This window comes from Prionailurus viverrinus, chromosome D3 (assembly GCF_022837055.1).
Source record: "Prionailurus viverrinus isolate Anna chromosome D3, UM_Priviv_1.0, whole genome shotgun sequence".
Taxonomy (NCBI): Eukaryota; Metazoa; Chordata; class Mammalia; order Carnivora; family Felidae; genus Prionailurus; species Prionailurus viverrinus.
In genome coordinates this window covers 45,469,878-45,489,523 of record NC_062572.1, presented here as the reverse complement: position 1 = coordinate 45,489,523, position 19,646 = coordinate 45,469,878, and the positions used below count along the sequence as shown (strand labels likewise).

General features: G+C 35.8%; 1 protein-coding gene across 9 annotated transcripts in view; it reads right to left on the bottom strand.

Moving 5' to 3' along the window:
* The window catches only part of GREB1L (GREB1 like retinoic acid receptor coactivator), a 287,573-nt gene that overhangs the window by 142,329 nt on the left and 125,598 nt on the right, over positions 1-19,646 (bottom strand). For 7 of the 9 annotated variants that reach the window (XM_047827102.1, XM_047827101.1, XM_047827106.1 and 4 more), the window contains 3 exons: positions 16,407-16,514; positions 2,081-2,240; positions 1,673-1,870 (listed from right to left, as the gene is read on the bottom strand). In XM_047827102.1, coding sequence (XP_047683058.1) covers positions 1,673-1,870; positions 2,081-2,237 — 355 coding nt within the window. In that variant the 5' untranslated portion in view covers positions 2,238-2,240; positions 16,407-16,514. Of the gene's footprint in view, positions 1-1,672; positions 1,871-2,080; positions 2,241-16,406; positions 16,515-18,752; positions 18,844-19,646 lie in introns of those variants that run through there. The other 2 variants (XM_047827103.1, XM_047827108.1) reach the window with 2 other exon arrangements.

Here is a 19,646-nt window from a genome sequence, read left to right as displayed (position 1 = left end):
TGCATCTCCAAATCTTTTTCCTTCATATCTAAAATTAACTATTACCCTTCCCTTACACTTTACATAATCGCCTCATGGTAAGAGTAGTGTTCTCATGTTTTAAAGTTCAAGAAATAGTTGCTCTCTGTTAGATCACTTGAGTTTGTATCTTGGTGAACACTAAACATACCTGATTGTTAGTAATACCAGTGTCAGCACCCCAAAAGGCAAACTAAAACATATTTAGAGCACAGGAAAAACAGGAGAGCCCCTCCTCCATTTTTGGTATAAAATTTGATATTTCAGAATTATCCCCTAAAGCTTTGACTCTCGTTCTATTTAATTCTTAAATATAACAAGATTCTCAATGACAAGCCAACAATATTTTAAGCACAATTTCAATATTTGGTCATTAACTGTTAAGTGTGACTTGACTGATAAATAAAAGGCATAAAAATGGATATAAAACAGCCAAGTGGAAACCTAACCCAGTCACTTGCTACACAACTATAGGTTTAAAGGCCTATCATACCAAGAATAATGAGTAAATTTGATGCATAATATTAAGTCTGGGCAAAATAAATCAACCACATCTGGAAGCAAATTTATAAGAAATAGTGCAGATAGGATTAAGGATTTTGAGCTTTTTACAGCTTATCAAATTCTTGAAAGGAAGAAAAGGAAAGGAAAAGAAAAAGAAAAAAGAAAAGAGGGAGGGAGGGTAAAAGAGAAAGAGAAAAGAAAGTCAAGAAATAATAAAACTTCCAAGCAGTGCAAACTCATTTATCTGGATTTGCACATTTGAATCTTTAGTTTACCCCAAATTATTTACAATTCAAGCTGTGTAGGGAGAATGTCCTGAAATCTTACCTCTTTCCTCCTCACTCCTCACCCCTACGATTTGCATGCATTGTAAACACCCCAGGTCCAAGTCAATCAGGGTATAAAAACTGCACTCTGGCTAATATGGATAAAGTAGAATCCACATACTAATTAGGTTGGGATTACCAGAAAATAGCACTGTAAATACTAAATGTAAGGAAGAGAGTATATTTTAAAGTTGTGACATCATCAAAACCATGAAATACTGAGAATGTTTTATATTAGGATTTCCTTTTTAAAGTGTGGTTAAAGCCGTGGTGGAAGAGGAGGTTGACAAAATAAATAAAATGGGATTATCAAAATATGTACATTTTTATCTTCTACAGATAACACTATACTGCATGAGTGTTCAGAATAAATGAAAAAGGTAAATATAAAACATCTGATATCTCTATTGATGTTTTTGAGGTTGGAACAGAAAGAAGTAGGAAGACAGGACACTTAAAAAGTACCTGAGATAGTAGCATTCTTGCAGGAAAAGCCCTGACTTGGGCCTAGGCTTGCTTTTGCCACATATCATCTCAGAGAAGTCATTCAACTGCTGTGAATCTTACTTTCTTCATCTATAAGATGAAGCAATAATACCTGTCTTTCTTATAGACACCTGCTGTGAAGTCACAGAAGATAATGTCAGTGAGACCATAATCATTCCTCATTCCTTTCTGTAATTACTGGTTTCCAGCCTTCAGCACCACATGTAATGATTGAAAACTAGCCAGACAATAAAGAGGAATTGGTAAAAGAAAGAAAGAAAGAAAGAAAGAAAGAAAGAAAGAAAGAAAGAAAGAAAGAAAAAGAAAAAGAAACCCACCATCTGTAGTGCAAGACCCTTCTGGGGCAGGTTTTTGTGAATAGGGAATTGGTGGGCTATTTGAATCAGACATTTCTTCATCATCTTCGTCATCTTCCATTTCATTAACTGTTAGATTGTTAGAAAAATCCAGGCTTCCATTTTGAGTGTAGCGGTGTACCAAATCTTTATCCAGATCCTCCACCTTGGGTTTTACATCTGGGTGAGCAAATAAATTACAACTAATTTAATAAAAAGATGCTTATAGAAAAAATAACCAAAAGAAAAATTCATACTTCTGAAAGATATCAGAGGACAGGGAGACTAGCAATGTCTAATATTACATCAATTTATTTCAGAGGTCCCCAGATTTGGAATTTCCACTTCTTTTAAAAGAAATCTAGAAATGTGTGGGATTGAGAAACTTACCTGCAGATGAGAAAGGATGCTGGTCAGGGTCCAGGTACAGCTGGGAAAAAATTGGCCGTGGAACCACACTACTACATCTGAGAGAGGCTTCTATGGAGTTGTGGAGAGCTTCCTCAAATTGAGCAGATTTCAGTTGCCCAGCATATGAATTCCCCATGGTCTACACCACCCCCCCCAAAGAAAAAGAGGAAGAAAGGAGAAAATTTATATAATTAGAGGACTCTATGACTGCAAAGTACACGTAGAGCTGATATAAACTATACCCATATATCTTGTTAAGATTCATATATGAACCCTACCTATATTTCCTAAGACAACCTGTTTTAAATTCTCTGTTACATAACTTTTGCTTTTTGTTTTCATAATCCAAATCCATTTCAAAAAGGCCCTTTAGAGGATCTTCTATCTGAGAATCAAACAGTAATAAATGCTTTAAGTCAAGGTTCTCTGACCAGTAAATCAAGATTGACCTGTCAATCATGAAGCCTAACATGATGACAATGGGGCCACTCCTCCTTAAAACTAGTGGGCTACCATGATCCCATTCCAACTCTATCAGTGCTTTCAGAGTAAATATCTAGTTACTGCTCTCTCTACTAAGATCTTCTTACCCTGGCAGAATAGGGGGAAATTCTTCTCTTGTGGGGGGGAAAAAAGAAGAAGAAAGAAAGAAAGCTTTGTGATACTATATTTGACAAATTCCTGAAAGCAAGATTTGAGCCTTTTAAACCCAAAGAAGTCATTTATGCATAATTAGTATTTATTTAAAAAAAAAACACAGTTTTTTTTTTCCTTAATCTGAATCACAATCTTATTTGAGACCCTCTAGGAATGTATAGAGTAAGAAGTTCGAAAGCCATGGCTTTACTTCTCATAACCGATATTTGTATAGTTCTTGCTAGTTACAAAAATCTCCATGAATATCAATAATAACTACAATTCTTTGGGTGCTAACTACTGGCTATACCAACAATTCTCAAAGTATGTTCTGAGGTCACCAAGACCCTTTCTGGGGTCTATGAGATCAAAACTCTTTTCAAACTTATTACTAAGATAGTATTTGCCTTTTTTACTCTCATACGTGTACAGTAGGATTTTACAGAGGCTGCATGATGTGTAATATTGCAACAGGTTTAATTAGAAGCAGATAGATCACTTTTCTCACTAACTTTTTTTGGGAAAATATAGTTATTTTCCCCAAAATGTTATATATGTTGACATATAATGGGTTATAATTTTAACTTTTAAAGTTAATATATATTTTAAACATTTCTTACTCTTAGTTTCTAATAAATATAGTCTACATAAACAAAACTCAATTTTGATTCTGGGATCAAAAATGTGAGAGCTGTGGAGCTAGACAGTACCCTAAATATTTTATAAAAATTATTTTATTTAGGGCACCTGGGTGGCTCAGTTGATTAAGACTCCCGACTCTTGGTTTCAGCTCAGGTCATGATCCGTGGTTCTTGGGTTTGAGCCCCGCATTGGGCTCCATGCTGGCAGTGTGGAGCGTGCCTGGGATTCTCTCTCTAACCCTCTCCCTCTCTGCCCTTCCTCAGCTTGTGCTCTCACATGCACTCTCTCTCTGTCAAAATAAATAAATAAACTTCAAAAATATATTTTATTTAATCCTTAGTATTCAGAAGTAGGTAGGACTTGTCTCACTTCATCAATGAAACAATTGGGGCTTGGAGAAGCCAAGTGACTTGCCCCCTATCACCCAGCTGGTAAAGGTCAGAACCAGAACTCAATATCTAGCTGTGTGAGGATAAATCCTATACTCCTACAGTACAGGCTCAATTTGGATAAATCTCATTTCAAGAAAGGCAGTTTGAAAATATCATAGCCCCACTTATCCCATCAAAGAGAGGGACAGATACTAAATTTCATCTGGAAAGCCAACTGTGATGGACTCTCTGAAGGGAGTCCCTAGAGGACTCATTGAGAAGGACCCTAAGCATGCATCTGGGCTCAGCAGGAAAAGGAAGCCCAGATCCAGTCACTGCTAAACAGGGAAGGGGTAATGCATACAACCTTACTATCAGGCTTCCCAGAGTTATATTCATGAGCTTCAAAGGATTTTGGTGGCTATGAGCTGCTGAGCTGCCTCTATATAGCAAAGAAGGCTGTTTACATGATTCTGGGTAGCAATGAGTAGTATTCAGAGATTTCCATCAGAGTGGCTGCGTTTAGTAAAGCTTTGTTGGAGATTCTTATGATTTGGAGGAAAAGCTGGAATTATATTTTAGCAACCTTTCTCAAAATAGGTAATAAGAAACTAAATACCATGGATTTAAATTAGTAAATTCCTCTTTACAAGTAAAAGAAATTTTATAACTATATGAGGTGATGGATATCAACTAAACTTATATGTAGTAATCACTTTGCAAGATATACCTATATCAAATCATCATATTGTACACCTAAAACTTATACAATGTTATATGTCACTTTTATCTCAGTAAAACTAGAAAAAATAAACTAGATTTCTTCAATTATTAGGTTCCTTTCTTTCAAAAAGTACATACCCAAAAGTATATGTATGATACTCAAAAGTTACAAGTAGAAGCAAAATCAACAAACTCTGTCAAATAAAGTTTTCCTGAAACACCAAGTTTTTGTCCAACCTTCTAAGACTCTCCATTAGGACAACTATAAACATTTAAATTTTCTAAAGCTCAAGACCACACATGATCAAAATAGGGTGAGTTGGCAGGAGAAATATGTTGTGTTACCATTTAATGCATCTAAGTCAAAATTCAATAGCCATTTCACCTTTTTTTTTTCTTTTTTGCTGAAGGGAGAAAACTACCAGCACAGTCAACCATGGGATTTCTTAACCGTACAGAACAATGGAATAACTTCAAAGGTGGACCTTTCTCCAGAGCACCAAATGCCTGGAAATCTTGCCTCTTTCTAACTATTACCTGCTCAACAAATTACCTTCCTTTTATCATTGAAAACTATATTCTCTAAGAGATTTTTTTTAGTTTAATAAAGAAATGCCCAATTGTACATGGAGGACTACATAATCTCAATCTCTTTGATGTATAGTTTAAGGAGCAATATAACAAATATGTATATGTAGGGCAAATAAATATTGTGCTGAATAAAAATATTAAATCAGCATAAAAATGGATAATCATGTTTCACCATCATAGAGGATATACATAATGCTATAAGAACATTAGCAATACTCAAGATGACAAAGGGAAGTACCCAGGAAACAGTTGGAAGAGTAAAAAGGAAGAGACGGATTATTCCAGATGAAAACATAACTGGACATTTTAAAAACAATAATGATAATATAAAGAATTATAAAACTGACCCCAGACTTTTTTAGTGCTGAGTACAGAGTTCTTCCCTTTACAGTTCAAGTTCAGTGCTACCCAATTTCCAGTTCAATGCTATCAAAAGAAGGGTAGAGTTCAAGGAAGCCTTTTTAGTGTAATGTATTCTTAATATCATATGCTATAAGGGGCACCTGGGTGGCTCAGTCAGTTGAACGTCTGATTTCGGCTCAGGTCATGATCTTATAGTTCCTGAGGTGGAGCCCCACACTGGGCTTAGTGCTGTCAGCATGGAGCCTGCTTTGGATCCTCTGTTCCTCATTCTCTCTGCCCCTCCCCTGCTCACTCCTTCTCTCTCCCAAAATAAACAAACATTTAAAAATAAAAAAAATATCATATGCTATATGATATAGGGTCACTGGGGGCACTTGGGTGGCTCAGTCGGTTAAGTATCTGACTTTGGCTAAGGTCATGATCTCGCAGTTTATGAGTTCGAGCCCTGCCTCAGGCTCTGTATGGACAGTTCAGAGCCTGGAGCTTACTTCAAATCCTCTGTCCCTCTCTCTCTCTGCCCCTCCCCTGCTTACTCTTTCTCTTTCTCAAAAATAAACAATTAAAAAAATGTTTAATATCATATGCTATAATATTTAGGGTGACTGGGGGCACCTGATGGCTCAGTTGGTTGAGTGTCTGACTTCAGCTTAGGTCATGAGCTCACAGCTCGTGAGTTGGAGCCCCATGTCGGGCTCTGTGCTGACAGCTCAGAGCCTGGAGCCTGCTTTGGATTCTGTGTCTCCCTCTCTCTGTGTCCCTCCCCACTCACACTCTGTCTCTCTCTCTCAAAAAAATAAATAAAAACATTAAAAAAATTAAAAAGATATTTAGGGTCACTGAAACTGTTGGCATTATCTACCTAGACTACTGGCCTTCCCTTCCTCTGAATCTCAAAGAGCCCCCAGTGGTTGAGATGGCATAACATACACTAAAAGTCAGTGTATAATTGTGATAGGCACTTCGCACATAAAGTTAACATTTGAAAATAAGACTATGTATTCTGAAGTCTTATCTGATGCTTTAATTGTAAGAAGTGTTTGGGAAGCAACTGAAAGGAACATTTCGTCCTGTGTCTTCTGTACTTGATAACTTCTATAAAAGTAATTACTACATTAATAATATAGTAACTATTAACCATGAAACATTTGACAAAAGGGAAATAAAAACATTGCAGATCAATGGTTTCCCTCAGAAACCATTGCAGAAACCTCAGAAACATTGCAGAAGTGGTTTCCCTCAAATTGTATTCCTTCTCCTTTCCATTTTCAATAGAAAAAGGAGAATTGGGGAAAGGCCATGGAGCCATTAGCAGGTACCAGTTTCCCAGGCTACTCTTTTCCTTACTTCTCCAGTCCCTATTCCTAAAACCTCCAGTGAATGAAGCTGCCTGTTCTATGCCAGCCCTTTTATCTTTCTGTAGAAAAGGGAAAAGGCTAGAGCAGAAAGGCACCAAACCACAATGGTGTGGTGGTTTGTACTTGATCCCACTTGCATTTTGAGCAATTAATTAGTGGTGCAGAAAGAGCCCATATTGTACACCATCTCTTTCTTAGAGATTTCTGTAGTGTCACAAGAGTATCTATTAGCATCTCAGCGTCTGTAGTCCTTAATGTCAGCCAGATATATAAAAGATACATATATATGTAGAAATTGCAAGTTTGCTTTCTTCTTGTATGTTGTACAACTCATTCTGAAAAGTAGTTCTACATTATCTGACCTGAAGTTGGATTTATTAGGTAATTGTGGTAATATTAGGTAATTGTGTTTCATGGTTAATAGTTACTGTATTATTAATGTAGTAATTACTTTTATAGAAGTTATCAAGTACAGAAGACACAGGACGAAAATGTTCCTTTCAGTTGCTTCCCAAACACTTCTTACAATTAAAGCATCAGATAAGACTTCAGAATACATAGTCTTATTTTTCAAATGTTAACTTTATGTGTGAAGTGCCTATCACAATAGTAGGCATCTAACAGGCAGATGATATAATAATAGTTGTTGCTGTCATTAATATTACTGGTGGTGGTGGTCCTTGCTGTCATTGTTAAGAAAAGTGAAAGGAAACATTCTACTTTGGACAATTACAATACTGGTAACATGGAGAACTTACTAATTGCCAGATAATACTCTATTGCCTCCTTTTAAGAGAATTGAGGCCTAGGAAAGTTAAGGAATTTGCCCAAGGACAAATAAAAGGAGATGGCAAAGACAGGAGTAGGATCTAGTCAGTTTGGCTACACAACAGCTCTCTTAGGCTATCTTAATCACTTAGACCATTAAGCTGTTTAACCACCTACTATAATGACCTAATTGGGTAAATGGGTATTCTATAAAGTATTACTAAATTGCCAAAACAAAACAAAACAAAACACCCAGAAAAACACAAAACAGAACCCAAGGAAGAATTTTTTTGTTTGCTGATTTGTCCTTGTCTGTATATGTCACAGTGGCAAGAAGACAAGGCTGAAAAAAGAGTTTTAGCATAAGATATGGGCTAATAGGCACAAAGCCGAGCAATAATTTTAAAAAGTCAAAACAAAATAAAACCGGGGCACCTGGGTGGCTAAGTTGGTTAAGCGTCTGGCTTTGGCTCAGGGCATGATCTCACAGTTCATGGGTTCGAGCCCCACGTTGGGCTCTGTGCTGATAGCTCAGAGCCTGAAGCCTGCTTCGGATTCTGTGTCTCCCTCTCTCTCTGCCCCTTCACCACTCACACTCTGTCTCTCTGTTTCTCAAAAATGAATAAACATTAAAAAAAAATTTAAAAGCAAAATAAAACTATCCCTCCCCTGAATAAAAAGACCCAAACCTCCCTGTATTAGATGAAAGGGAAAGATAAACAAAGGGTAAATTATTTAACAAAGAATAAATACACACATATAAGGAAGGAAGCATAGGCCCGCCCTTGGACTCCAAAGTATCTGATGCATGGGTTGTGTGTCCCCTGATTTTGAGAACTCTCTTGTCCATACCCTTTTTCTTCCCATTTCTTCCAATTTTGGAAGACTCAGTCATGTTTCATTAATCCATTATGTGGCAAGTCTAGAAATCAAAAACATTCTTATCAACTCCCTAAAATATTAGGAATATTTATATAACTTATTTCCCTCCAATATTTCCCCGTCTAAAAAAGTTTCTTCTTCTATTAAGGACAAGAAAAAGTTTCCTAAAACTCAAATGATAAAAAGAAAGAAGGAACCTGAGAGTATATCTTCCTTGACTTTCTTCTCAAATCAGTTTTTTAAAAAGTACTAGATTTGAGATATGGTCCAATATATTACTTTTGAAAAAGTAACACAATTTAATTTCTATTACCCTCTTCCATCTGAAGCAGACCACTTAATCCAGGTAGGTAGAAGAAAAAAAAATCTGACCTTAATAATATGATATGAATTTACTGGAAATTTTATAAACACAACTTTTCTTGTGTTTATAAAAACACAAAAATCTGGGAAGTACACACAATAATCTATTAGTAATGTTTATCTATTGATACTGTGTGGTTTTTAAACTGTCTTTTTTGGGGGGCACCTGCCTGGTTCAATCAGTAGAGCATGTGACTCTTGATCTCAGGGCCCTGAGTTTGAGCCCCTCTTTAGGCAGAGCCTACTTAAAACAAACAAACAAAAAAACAACAACAACGAACAAACAAAAAAACCTATCTTTTTTGTCTTATTAATGTCTTCTAATTTTTAAAGTAATGAACAGTATTATAGCATAATATAATAAAGGAAAAGGAAAATATCATATAGCACGTGAGCTAATCCCAACTCTATGACTATCCTTGAACACAAGCAGTTTAAAACAGGCTTATTACTTAATAGCTGGCTTTGCAAAGTGAACACTCTTCACCTTTTCCTGGTGCTTCAAGATTCCAGGGAAAATCCAGATCATTCCAGCACTTAGACTGAGAACCTCTCATCAAGATTTGGAGTTTCCACTACTACTTTCTATCATAGTTACTCCAAACTATTTCCCCCCAGTTTTGATATACTGGTATTGGCCCAACCATCTCCCTCAACAAGTTCCTCTTTTGACCACGAATAAATATTTTCAAGGTACTACACTTGGCTGTTTATAAAAGCTGACTTTTAATACCAATTATGTGGAGAAGATAAACATTAACTTTAAAATGTATGGGGGGAGGGGCACCTGGGTGGCTAGGTCAGGTAAGCATCGGACTCTTGATCTTGGCTCAGGTCATGATCTCACAGTTCGTGGGATTGAAACCCAAATCAGAGACTGCTTGGGATTCTCTCTCTCTCTCTCTCTCTCTTTCTCTCTGTCTCTCTCTCTCTCTCTGCCCCTCCCCTCCTTGCTATCTCCCTCTCTCTAAAAATAAATAAATAAACATTAAAAAAATAAAATGTATGGGGGAAAAGGATCATTACAGTTAATGACAAGAAAGAACAAGAAAAACACTGCTTTAAAAAAAATCATGTACATGCTAAAAGAAAATCTAAGATACTACTTCAGGGTTAATCTAATTTTAACAGCAAGATAGTCTATGCAAAAGATAGATGGGTATATATATTTTTTAAACTAATAATTTATTTAAAAAATATTTTAGATTTGTATTTCCAAGAATTGTCTACTGAAGTCTGAGAAGCAATGACAATTCAGTAACAATAAGCACTTCCTAGTACCCTGATTGTGGTTTTCTACTACCATTCCCCACTGAAAAGCATCAAAGCTTCTTGAAGTTATAGCCAATTCCAGGTCTGACGCAGGAAATACACAAGAGGAGCCTTGAACAAAGAGCAAAGAAGCTATTGAGGGGTGATGGATCATGTCAAAAGACATGAGTCAATATGAAATGTCCCCATAGACCAAAGACTAGAGAAATTGAACATAAAAGAGAACTAATTCAATGGAGTGAAGCATATTTAAAATATGAAAACTCACAAATTAATTTTTGCTACTCAAGGTGAAGAAGAGAGCTCTGCTTGGGGAAAAATAACAACAATACAACCCAAATAAATCATCTAAGTGAATGCTGCAAAAAGGAAAAGGAAAGAAGGAAATATTTATTCTGCTCTTTCTGTACTTCAGAGTAACCAAATTGTCCTGGTTATGAGAGTTTTAATATTTTTAATGAAGAATTTCAGCTAATAAATGTGGAAAGAATGACAGAATTATAAAATTACCAATTTGCAACCCTTGATGCAAAATTCATTTACTCAATGATAATGGGGGAACTCTATAATAGAGGGGTCAGGCTGACATCTCCTGAGCTCACTGCTCAAGTTTAGTATCACTAATAGTCAAGCCATGAGACGCCATGAGCCTCCCCATAAGAGAGAAAAGGAAGCACACACACTGTAGAAAGTACTTCTGCCAATGGGTGTAGTGAATATAGTCAAACCCCTACAGCTAACTTGCATTTATAGGATGAAGGAACAAGAAACCACATAGAAACAAGCAAACTCAGAACAAGGGACAGGTGGACAGAACAATTTATTTTTTGCAACAACCTAAGCTTACCTAGTTTATAAATGATAGAACTAGGATTCAAATTTAGACTAAAAACCCCGTGTTTTTTTCCCCACTAAAACATGCTATTGGACATAGAAAAAAGGTGAGCATAAAAATGATACATTCTGTTTGTGGTGTGTGTGTATAGTTGGTTTTAGTTTGAGGTTTTTGCTTTTAAGGCCCAATTTATTGACTGCGTGCCAGACATAGTACTAAAAGGACAACTTCATGTAACTTGTCAGTTTTGTTACCTTTTTACTTTATAGATGTTGTCACCCCCTCTCCAAACTTTAACAGTTATCCACGCAGCCAGGCAACATTTATAGAAATCCTACAAGTGAAGTGGGTAAGCACATAGGCTATAGAGTCAGATGACCTTAATTCAAATCCCACTCCCACTACCTCTATGATATTGGACAAGTTACTTGGTCATTTATTAAGAAATTTTACAGTCACATATATAAATTATTACTGTCCCTCACAGTTCTCAGATTCTTTGACTTTGTATAAGAAAACTACTGGTAGGGGCACCTCGGTGGCTCAATTGATTGAGCATTCGACTTTAGCTCAGGCCATGATCTCCCAGTTTGCAGGTTCGAGCTCCATGTAGGGGTCTGTACTGACAGCGTAGAGCCTGCTTGGGATATTTTTTCTCCCTCTCTCTCTGCGCCTTCCCTGCTTGCATGTTGTGCTCGCTCTCTCTCTCTCTCTCAGAATAAATAAATAAATATTAAAAAATAAAAGAAAATTACTCGTAATGATGAATCACTAAATTCTACTCCTGAAACCGATATTACACTATATATTAACTAGAATTTAATTTTTTTGTTTATTATTTTGAGAGAGAGAGTGTGAGAGAAAGGGGGGAGGGGCAGAGAGAGAGAGAGGGAGACACAGAATCTGAAGCAGGCTCCAGACTCTGAGCTGTCAGCACAGAGCCCAACGCGGGGCTCCGACTCATGAACCGTGAGATCATGGCTTGAGCTGAAGTTGGCTGCTCAACCGACTGAGCCATCCAGGCACCCCTAATTAACTAGAATTTAAATAAAAACTTGAAACATGAAAATAAAAAGAACATTACTTGTTATATAGCATTACTGTTCACATACCTTTTCTCTATTAAAAATATTTGCTGATGATAGTGATAATGACAAGGAAATCAAACATGGTTCTTGCAAGCTCTCACAATCTATATATAATCCAAAACTAAAAGCAAGCATATATTCACATTTCTCTTTTGTCTCTTTTGTCTGAGACATTTCATTTAGTCTTTGAAATTGACATTTGTTGCTCTTGATTATAATTAGTTGGGTCTAGTGTCTGTCTGACTCCCCCATTAGACTGTGAGTTCTTAGGGGAAATATTTTGTTTAAAATTAGAATGAGTAGGGGCGCCTGGGTGGCGCAGTCGGTTAAGCCTCCGACTTCAGCCAGGTCACGATCTCGTGGTCCGTGAGTTCGAGCCCCGTGTCAGACTCTGGGCTGATGGCTCAGAGCCTAGAGCCTGGAGCCTGTTTCCGATTCTGTGTCTCCCTCTCTCTCTGCCCCTCCCCCGTTCATGCTTTGTCTCTCTCTGTCCCAAAAATAAATAAACGTTGAAAAAAAAAATTTTTTTAAATAAAATTAGAATGAGTAAACAAACAAACAAACAAAGAATACATTGAGCTTTTTGTGTGTCTAATCTAATTATACATTAAATGAGTTTAAAGAGATATTATTGCTTCCCAAGCACATTTCAAAAAAGCACAAAGCTAACCATGCATTCAAAACAAGTGTTTTATTTCATTTTTATTCATCCTCTTTGCTGAAAACTTTGGAAAATGCAAATAGATTAAAAGATGAAATTTCCAACCATTTTAAACAGTTCTGTACATTTAAATCTAGATCAATCTCTTTTGACAGTTTCTGAAGCCAAAAGTATTTTAGGTACTGAAATAAAAACCCAGCCCTAGTAACTTTATTCTAAAATTAACCATTTTACCAATATACTTATGGATATGAAAGGTCTTAAATTGTTATGGAAATAATTACTGTAATATGCCAACTAATTTCACAATTATTAAAAAGTGTCATAATTAAAAGATAAAGTATGATGCTATTTTTTTCTTTGTAACAAAGAGTCACATGTTACTACTAGAAATCTTTACTTTCTTCCTTGAAATACCAGAAATTCTTCTGTAAAATAAACACATCTCATGGAGACTCTCTGGAACTAGTATAATTACCAGAGGCAATCCCTGTGTAAGATCAAAGAAGCAAAACAATAATAGGCAATGTGTGACCTCTACCATGTCACCAGAGACCAATTTTTCAACAGGGAGAAGAGTCAATAATCCAGAACAGAAAACATTAAATAACGAGAAATGCTTCCAAAGTGTGGTTTACCGCATCCATCAAGGCTGCCACACTCAGAGAGTTCAGTCTCTACGGTTTCAGAGAACAAACTTGTGTGGATTTATCACACCAATTATTCAAATCTACGTAAAACACCAGAGGCAAAAACCAATTTCTCAAATGCAGAGTAGAATTTCAAAAGATACCACAATAATTTTCCAAATTTCACTGGATGCGTTAAAAAGTATAATGGGAACAGTACAGATGACTAAATCTTTTTCATATAACATTCACCTAATTTCTCTTATTTCCAATCGCCACTTATTTTTCCCAAGAAGTTGTCTACAAAGTGGGCTATAAACATTAACCAGATAAATACAATCAGTAATAATACATTGAAGACTTCTGCAGGTTTTTGTTTTGTTTTGGTAATACTGGGTCTCTGGATCCAGAAACAGGGCTTGCTTTGGTCTCTTTTGTAATGTATTGAGATGGCCAATAAGAATTATAAGGGTGCAAAGTAGGGTAATCCCACTCATGGTAATTACAGTACAACAGAAGTACATTTAAAATTGACTTCTAAAAAGCACCACACAGAAAATTGGGCCTCTTTAGAATCAGCAAAATTTGATTGTTTTTAGATATGACCACCAAACAGCTATGTTCTTTCACAATTAGATGTGACTTAGGGACTGAACAAATATATCTGAATTTAATTTGCAAAACACCCATTCTGCTGCTAATTCATAGAGTAGTAAAAAGACTTAGCTTAGAAGAGACAGTGCTGGAAATTCAAAGCAACTGTGAACATTGTGTTCTTATATGGATTTGTTAACTCCTGCTACCTTCATCTTTCCATTCTGTCATCTGCCCATCTTTCCACCTTCTTATCTTATTAACATTGCTAATTGTATTTGTCAGTTTTGCCACAATTTCAATGCTACTTAAACAGCTGTGGGTTTTCTCTAGGCAATTATCAGTCACTACACTTAGGTTTCTAAATTAGTTGTTGAAAGGCACTTTAACCTTGAGAAAATAGACACTAAGCACACTAAGCCTTACATTTATGTATATGTTGCTCCAAAACGAGTAATTGTTAACAGAAATTGAAAAAAAAATCACAAATGTTGTAAACTCACAAATTAGTAAGAAAATGCTTAACAAAGCCTGTTACACACTACTCATCATTTAATCTTTCTCTTACTATATATATAGTAACATATACTCTCTGTTTGTACATGCATATAGCATATCAACTGGAACATCCAAATACTGCCAAATTCCTCTAACAGTCCCCTTTTACTACCTGCCAGGTGGCCAAGACCTTTCAAAGGTACCCATAATCATGGAAATGGTATCTTGAGGTCCTGGGCTCTGGTAAGGAAAGCTCTCATAACATGCAGATTCTGCCCCCCAGCCCCCACTTTCCCATTTCCCTTCTAAGAGAAAAATCCTTTACTATATTTCTTTTCCCATTCTCTATTCTTGACTCTGACATTGATTTTCTTCTTTCTACTAAAATGGACAAGAAACACATTCAGGGAGAAACACAGGTTTATGATTATTCATCAACTGATACCCACTTCTATGAAATACAACTAAATTTTTAAAACATCTTCTGTAATCTAGAAACATATTTCATGTGTCATTTATTTTCTTTATACATTAAAATAAATTCTAAGGAAACTTTTTAGAGTTCATACGTCTTGGTGTTGTTAAAGGTATATAATACCCTGTTTATAGATCAGTCAAAATCTTGTTAGAATAATTTTTAAATTAATGTAGGCTCCACCTTACCCGTCTCCCTCCCACCCCCCAATTTCAGCTCCAAGGAAAGAAAAGGGTGGTAATTCAACAGTGCAAAATTCTTCACTGAGACACAAACATTAAAATGATAAACATTTTGGAAAGTGAAGTACACTTCAAACCCTCACTGTTCTTTCAGACCTATATTGACTCTTATACTAGTTGCCAACATTTGGTAAGGATTATCCTACCATTAGACAAAAGCAAGCATTCCTTAGATAAATCAGGAGTTTTTGCCATGAGACTCATAAAACCTTTTCACAACACAGATTTTCAAGAGAATCCTTTAAGGTTTTAGGAGGCTGCTCCTTTTACTGAGTAACAAAATACACCCCGTGGTGTCTCACTGACCCCACTCAGCTGTCCTTTGACCTCTTCAATTGTTGAAGCCTAACTCCAGGCCCACAGAATTTGCCTCCCATATCAAACAGGGGATGTTGCTAACTCCTAGCACCTGGTGTAACAAAACGCAACCGTTCTCCACTCTTCTGTCTCCTCTGCTCCTTCTCTGATCATTTTCCAGATGTTCCAGGCCCAAATGTTAAGCCAACACTAGGTTCCAGGGTCTGCATGGTCACGAAGGCACAAACAGGGACCACGCTGAAGTGGCAATGACCCTCTTGTTCTTTTTGGCCTCAAAAGGATTCAGCACGAGGAAAAGATCTTTGCCCTTTCTTGGAAATGCCAGGCTACTCAAACACATTGTGACGTACGAAAGGAAAGACAGTCTTGGGCTATGCCCTGATAGAGAAGAGTTCCTTAAACAGCATCCCTAAATCCTTAATTCCAAGCCAACTTTTAATTTTCTTTGATGCAGGGAGAAAAAAAACAGTATTGTCTTTTCCTTTTTCTAAAGTAAAAGCCTCCTAAAAATAGGGGAAAAAAACCTTTTAAAACATATATCTCAGGATAGTGTTTGATGATAATTTTTATACGGTCACTACATACCGTTTGGGTTTTTCTGCAGATACCAATAATCTAGATGTCTCTCTAATTAGACAACTTAAAAAAATAAAAACCACAGCAAAGAGGAATCAAAAACTGAATTCTTATATTAATTTAGGTATACAGGAAATACAACACAAAGGCTGTTGTCAGAAAAAAATAATTATCCAGCAATACTGAGTAAGCAAAAGCTTATTGCTGAATAAGGTTTTTTTGCCCCCTTTTTTTGTGTGTGTGGAGAGGATGGGGGAGGGGAGAGGAAAGCAGAGGGAAGGAAATGGAAGAAGAGCTCATAGAAAATATCTCCTTAATCAGTTGAAGAACCAAATACAGTAACTTTATTTAAATTCTAAATATAACTTCCTAAAACAAATTTGATCTTGAAAAATTTGGGGGGATACTATAATTGTACAATACCTTGGTTTATTTATTAACATTTTTGAATCACGGTCATGATTAAGTTGGGCTGTCAATACTTCAGGGAGCCTGTTGTCTAGATTTTACTTGTTTAAAGCTTTTTTCCACCTGCAAAAACATAAAAAAAAATAAAAATATATGTAAAGATATGAATTAATTTCCAAATTCATTACATTCCAGAAGAAAATTATTTAAATATTTACAATTCTACAAAAATTACAATTAGAAATGAATTATCAAAGTCTCATGTAACTCCATATACCTCATAACTGGCAAATACAGATATTCCTCCATCTTAAATATTCCCAAATAATCATTCTTAATTACATACACTCAAAAATAATTTCTCTTGTTCTTAATATTTCCCCCTCTTCATCCTACTAAATTGAATAAATCTGTCAAGTCTGCATTTTCGACAAGTGTTACCACATGCTAAAAGCCCCACAGACTATTTTTATTTTAGGAATGAAAATAATGAAAGGCAGTTTTCTTATTCTAGGGAGTTTGAATTTCATAATCTCTGATTCTCGGCCAAAATTTATCTCCTCAAAGAACTATCAAAAATTGAAGACATAACTCATATTGCTTAAAATAATTTTTCTACTTTTTGAAACTAATGCTTTAATAATCTCTGAGAAAGAGAGACTGCAAGAAGAAAAAGAGCTACTGTTTTCTACCCTTTTGAGTAGTGTATTTCTAGAAGTAACTAAACTAAATAATTATAATTACATATAACTGGTTGAAAATTATAGGGTACATATTATTCTCTCCTTTAAGTAGATTATGTTCAAAATAAACTATTGGGTGAAAAACAGGAAATACAGTTATAAAATATCAAGTGAAATAAAAACTATTTGTCAATGATTTTAATATGTAACTTAGAAATATTTCTATTCCTGTGTTATTGTGTCTAAAGGAAAACAAAAGGGGACTTTCCTAAGAATATACTAATTTCAATATGCATATTTATAGCACTAAAATATTAAAAGTAATATTAACTTATGCTTTCTAAAGACAGTTTTCATTTTATTGTCCTTTTATTCCAATGTGAGAGAGAGGAAAGAGAAAACCATTTTAGATTTTGAAATAAAAATCTTTATCTTACCTCTCCTACTGTCAGAAGAATGTCTTCAGGCAAAAGAACAATTTAAAAAGCAAGACGCAAAAAAAATATAAAAAATTAAAAAAAAAGGGCAAGACGCAGATTTTCAAACTTATGTATCTCCCACCCACCCACCCACAAATAGACATCTTTTTGTAAGTCAGGAGTCTTGCTACCTACAACTAAACCCAAGATTACCCCATATGGTCAACAAGGTCAAACTGCATTACTGCCAATGAAACTATATGACTCCACAAGGACCTTAATGATTTTTAAAAAAGGTCAGTAATCCAATTCCAATAGCTTCAGAGTCTAAAATTGCTAATTTTTGGCCACGTGCTACACACTTCACCTGCTAGTAATGACATTTTTGTATTTTCTTCTAATTACACTCAAAGCTAAGACCTTTGGCCCTGGGCCACAGACCCCTATTCAGGCTGCACACATTCTCTTAAACGACCTGATCCTTTGTTGTCACTCTTACTCTTTCATCTATTATTTACACCCATAGAGAAGGAAGAGACTCTACCATTTGTATAGCTTAAAGCTTCTAATCATCTTAATTTCTTTGCCTTTCAACCTATGGTCTTTTTCATAGACTAATGCCAGAAAGTTTGACAAAATCATTTTTTTCAACCACATCCTCCCAGCTCCCCTTCCCCTTTCCTACTCCCTGGCCAACCTCTCTCCTGTTCCTTCTTTTACACAGGAATGATTCTGCATCAGTCCAAATTTACAAATTTTGACTTTCACCAACAAATTGAATTTCTAAGTATAATACAAAATTTCTATGTTGTTTTGACAGATCAATAACAATTATATTTCTTTCTTTCATCAAAGGACCATTAAATTAGCTGGAAGTTTACTTCAAATATGCCCCCAGTCTCACTAAGTCATGAGCATAGATTTTTCAGAATCCCCCGCAAAAATGTCAAAAAACTTAACAGTAAAGATGTTGGTTATGTGGTTATTACTTTTCCAACATTTTAATATCTACAGTTGCTCAAATGTTTACAAGAAAAAAAGGAAAGAAAGAAAAGCAAAAATATAAGGAAACTTTTTAAAGAAAACAAATTTCTTAAATAAAAAAATTTTAAATCTTTACATTTTAAGACTACTAATTCTCAAACAGCAAAATTGTCACATAAAACAATGTATATCATTGCAATTTCCCAACATTTTCCCCCAGACTTTTTTTAACTGTCCAAATACATTTTGCAAATCCAAAGCACAGAATTGTTTACCATGATGCAGTCGTGCCCCTCAGATCACAGTAGCCACCAAAAGCCTCTGATTTCCAAGATGTTTATAAAATGACATATGATCCATCTTTGCTCTCTCTTTCTCTATTGCTCAGCTTACTCTTGATTTCTAACAGTGTTTCCTTGTTGTCTGTCCTTTCTGCAGACCCCGAAACCCCTTGTCTTTTCTTATTTTCACCATTTGCTTCAACCAGCAGTTCACTGGAGACCCATCCATCTTGTAATGCCTAAAGTGACAGATGCTCTCAGGAACCACCACACTGCTGAGTGAACAAAAGATAACATCACCTCTAGGAACTCCAGAGAGAAATACAACTACAACCTTAAGACAGGGGCTGACTTGACAGACACTGGACCATAAACCTCTTCTAAGTGAAAAAAAACAAAACAAAACAAAACAATTGCCACACACACACACACACACACACACACACACACACACACACACAATCTGACACAAATCAAAGGCAGAAAAGAGTGATTATTTGTGGATTGCCTTTTCACTCTGAGGCTCACTTTTCCCTCCCAACGCCTTTATATTGGGGCAATTCACTTGCCAAGAGGCAAGAGAAGTTCTTGGGAAAAAGAGCCTTTCTCAAGTATCTTCTTTTATTCAACCATATTTGAAGTGAAATTTATTCACGTGTGTGTTTCAGTAAAGCTAAGGCTTATGACAGAGCATTCGTAAGCCTGACCTGTCCTGCTTGCATAAAGCAATATCTGGACTCAGAAATGCTGACTCAATTCTACTGCTAGGCACAGGCATGCTTTGCAAATTAAAAACACATTTAGAAATTAAAAAGCAACGTGTGACACAATGTCAACAGTATGTGTAGCTCATAAAAATGGCTCACCATTCATTCATCAGACAACTTC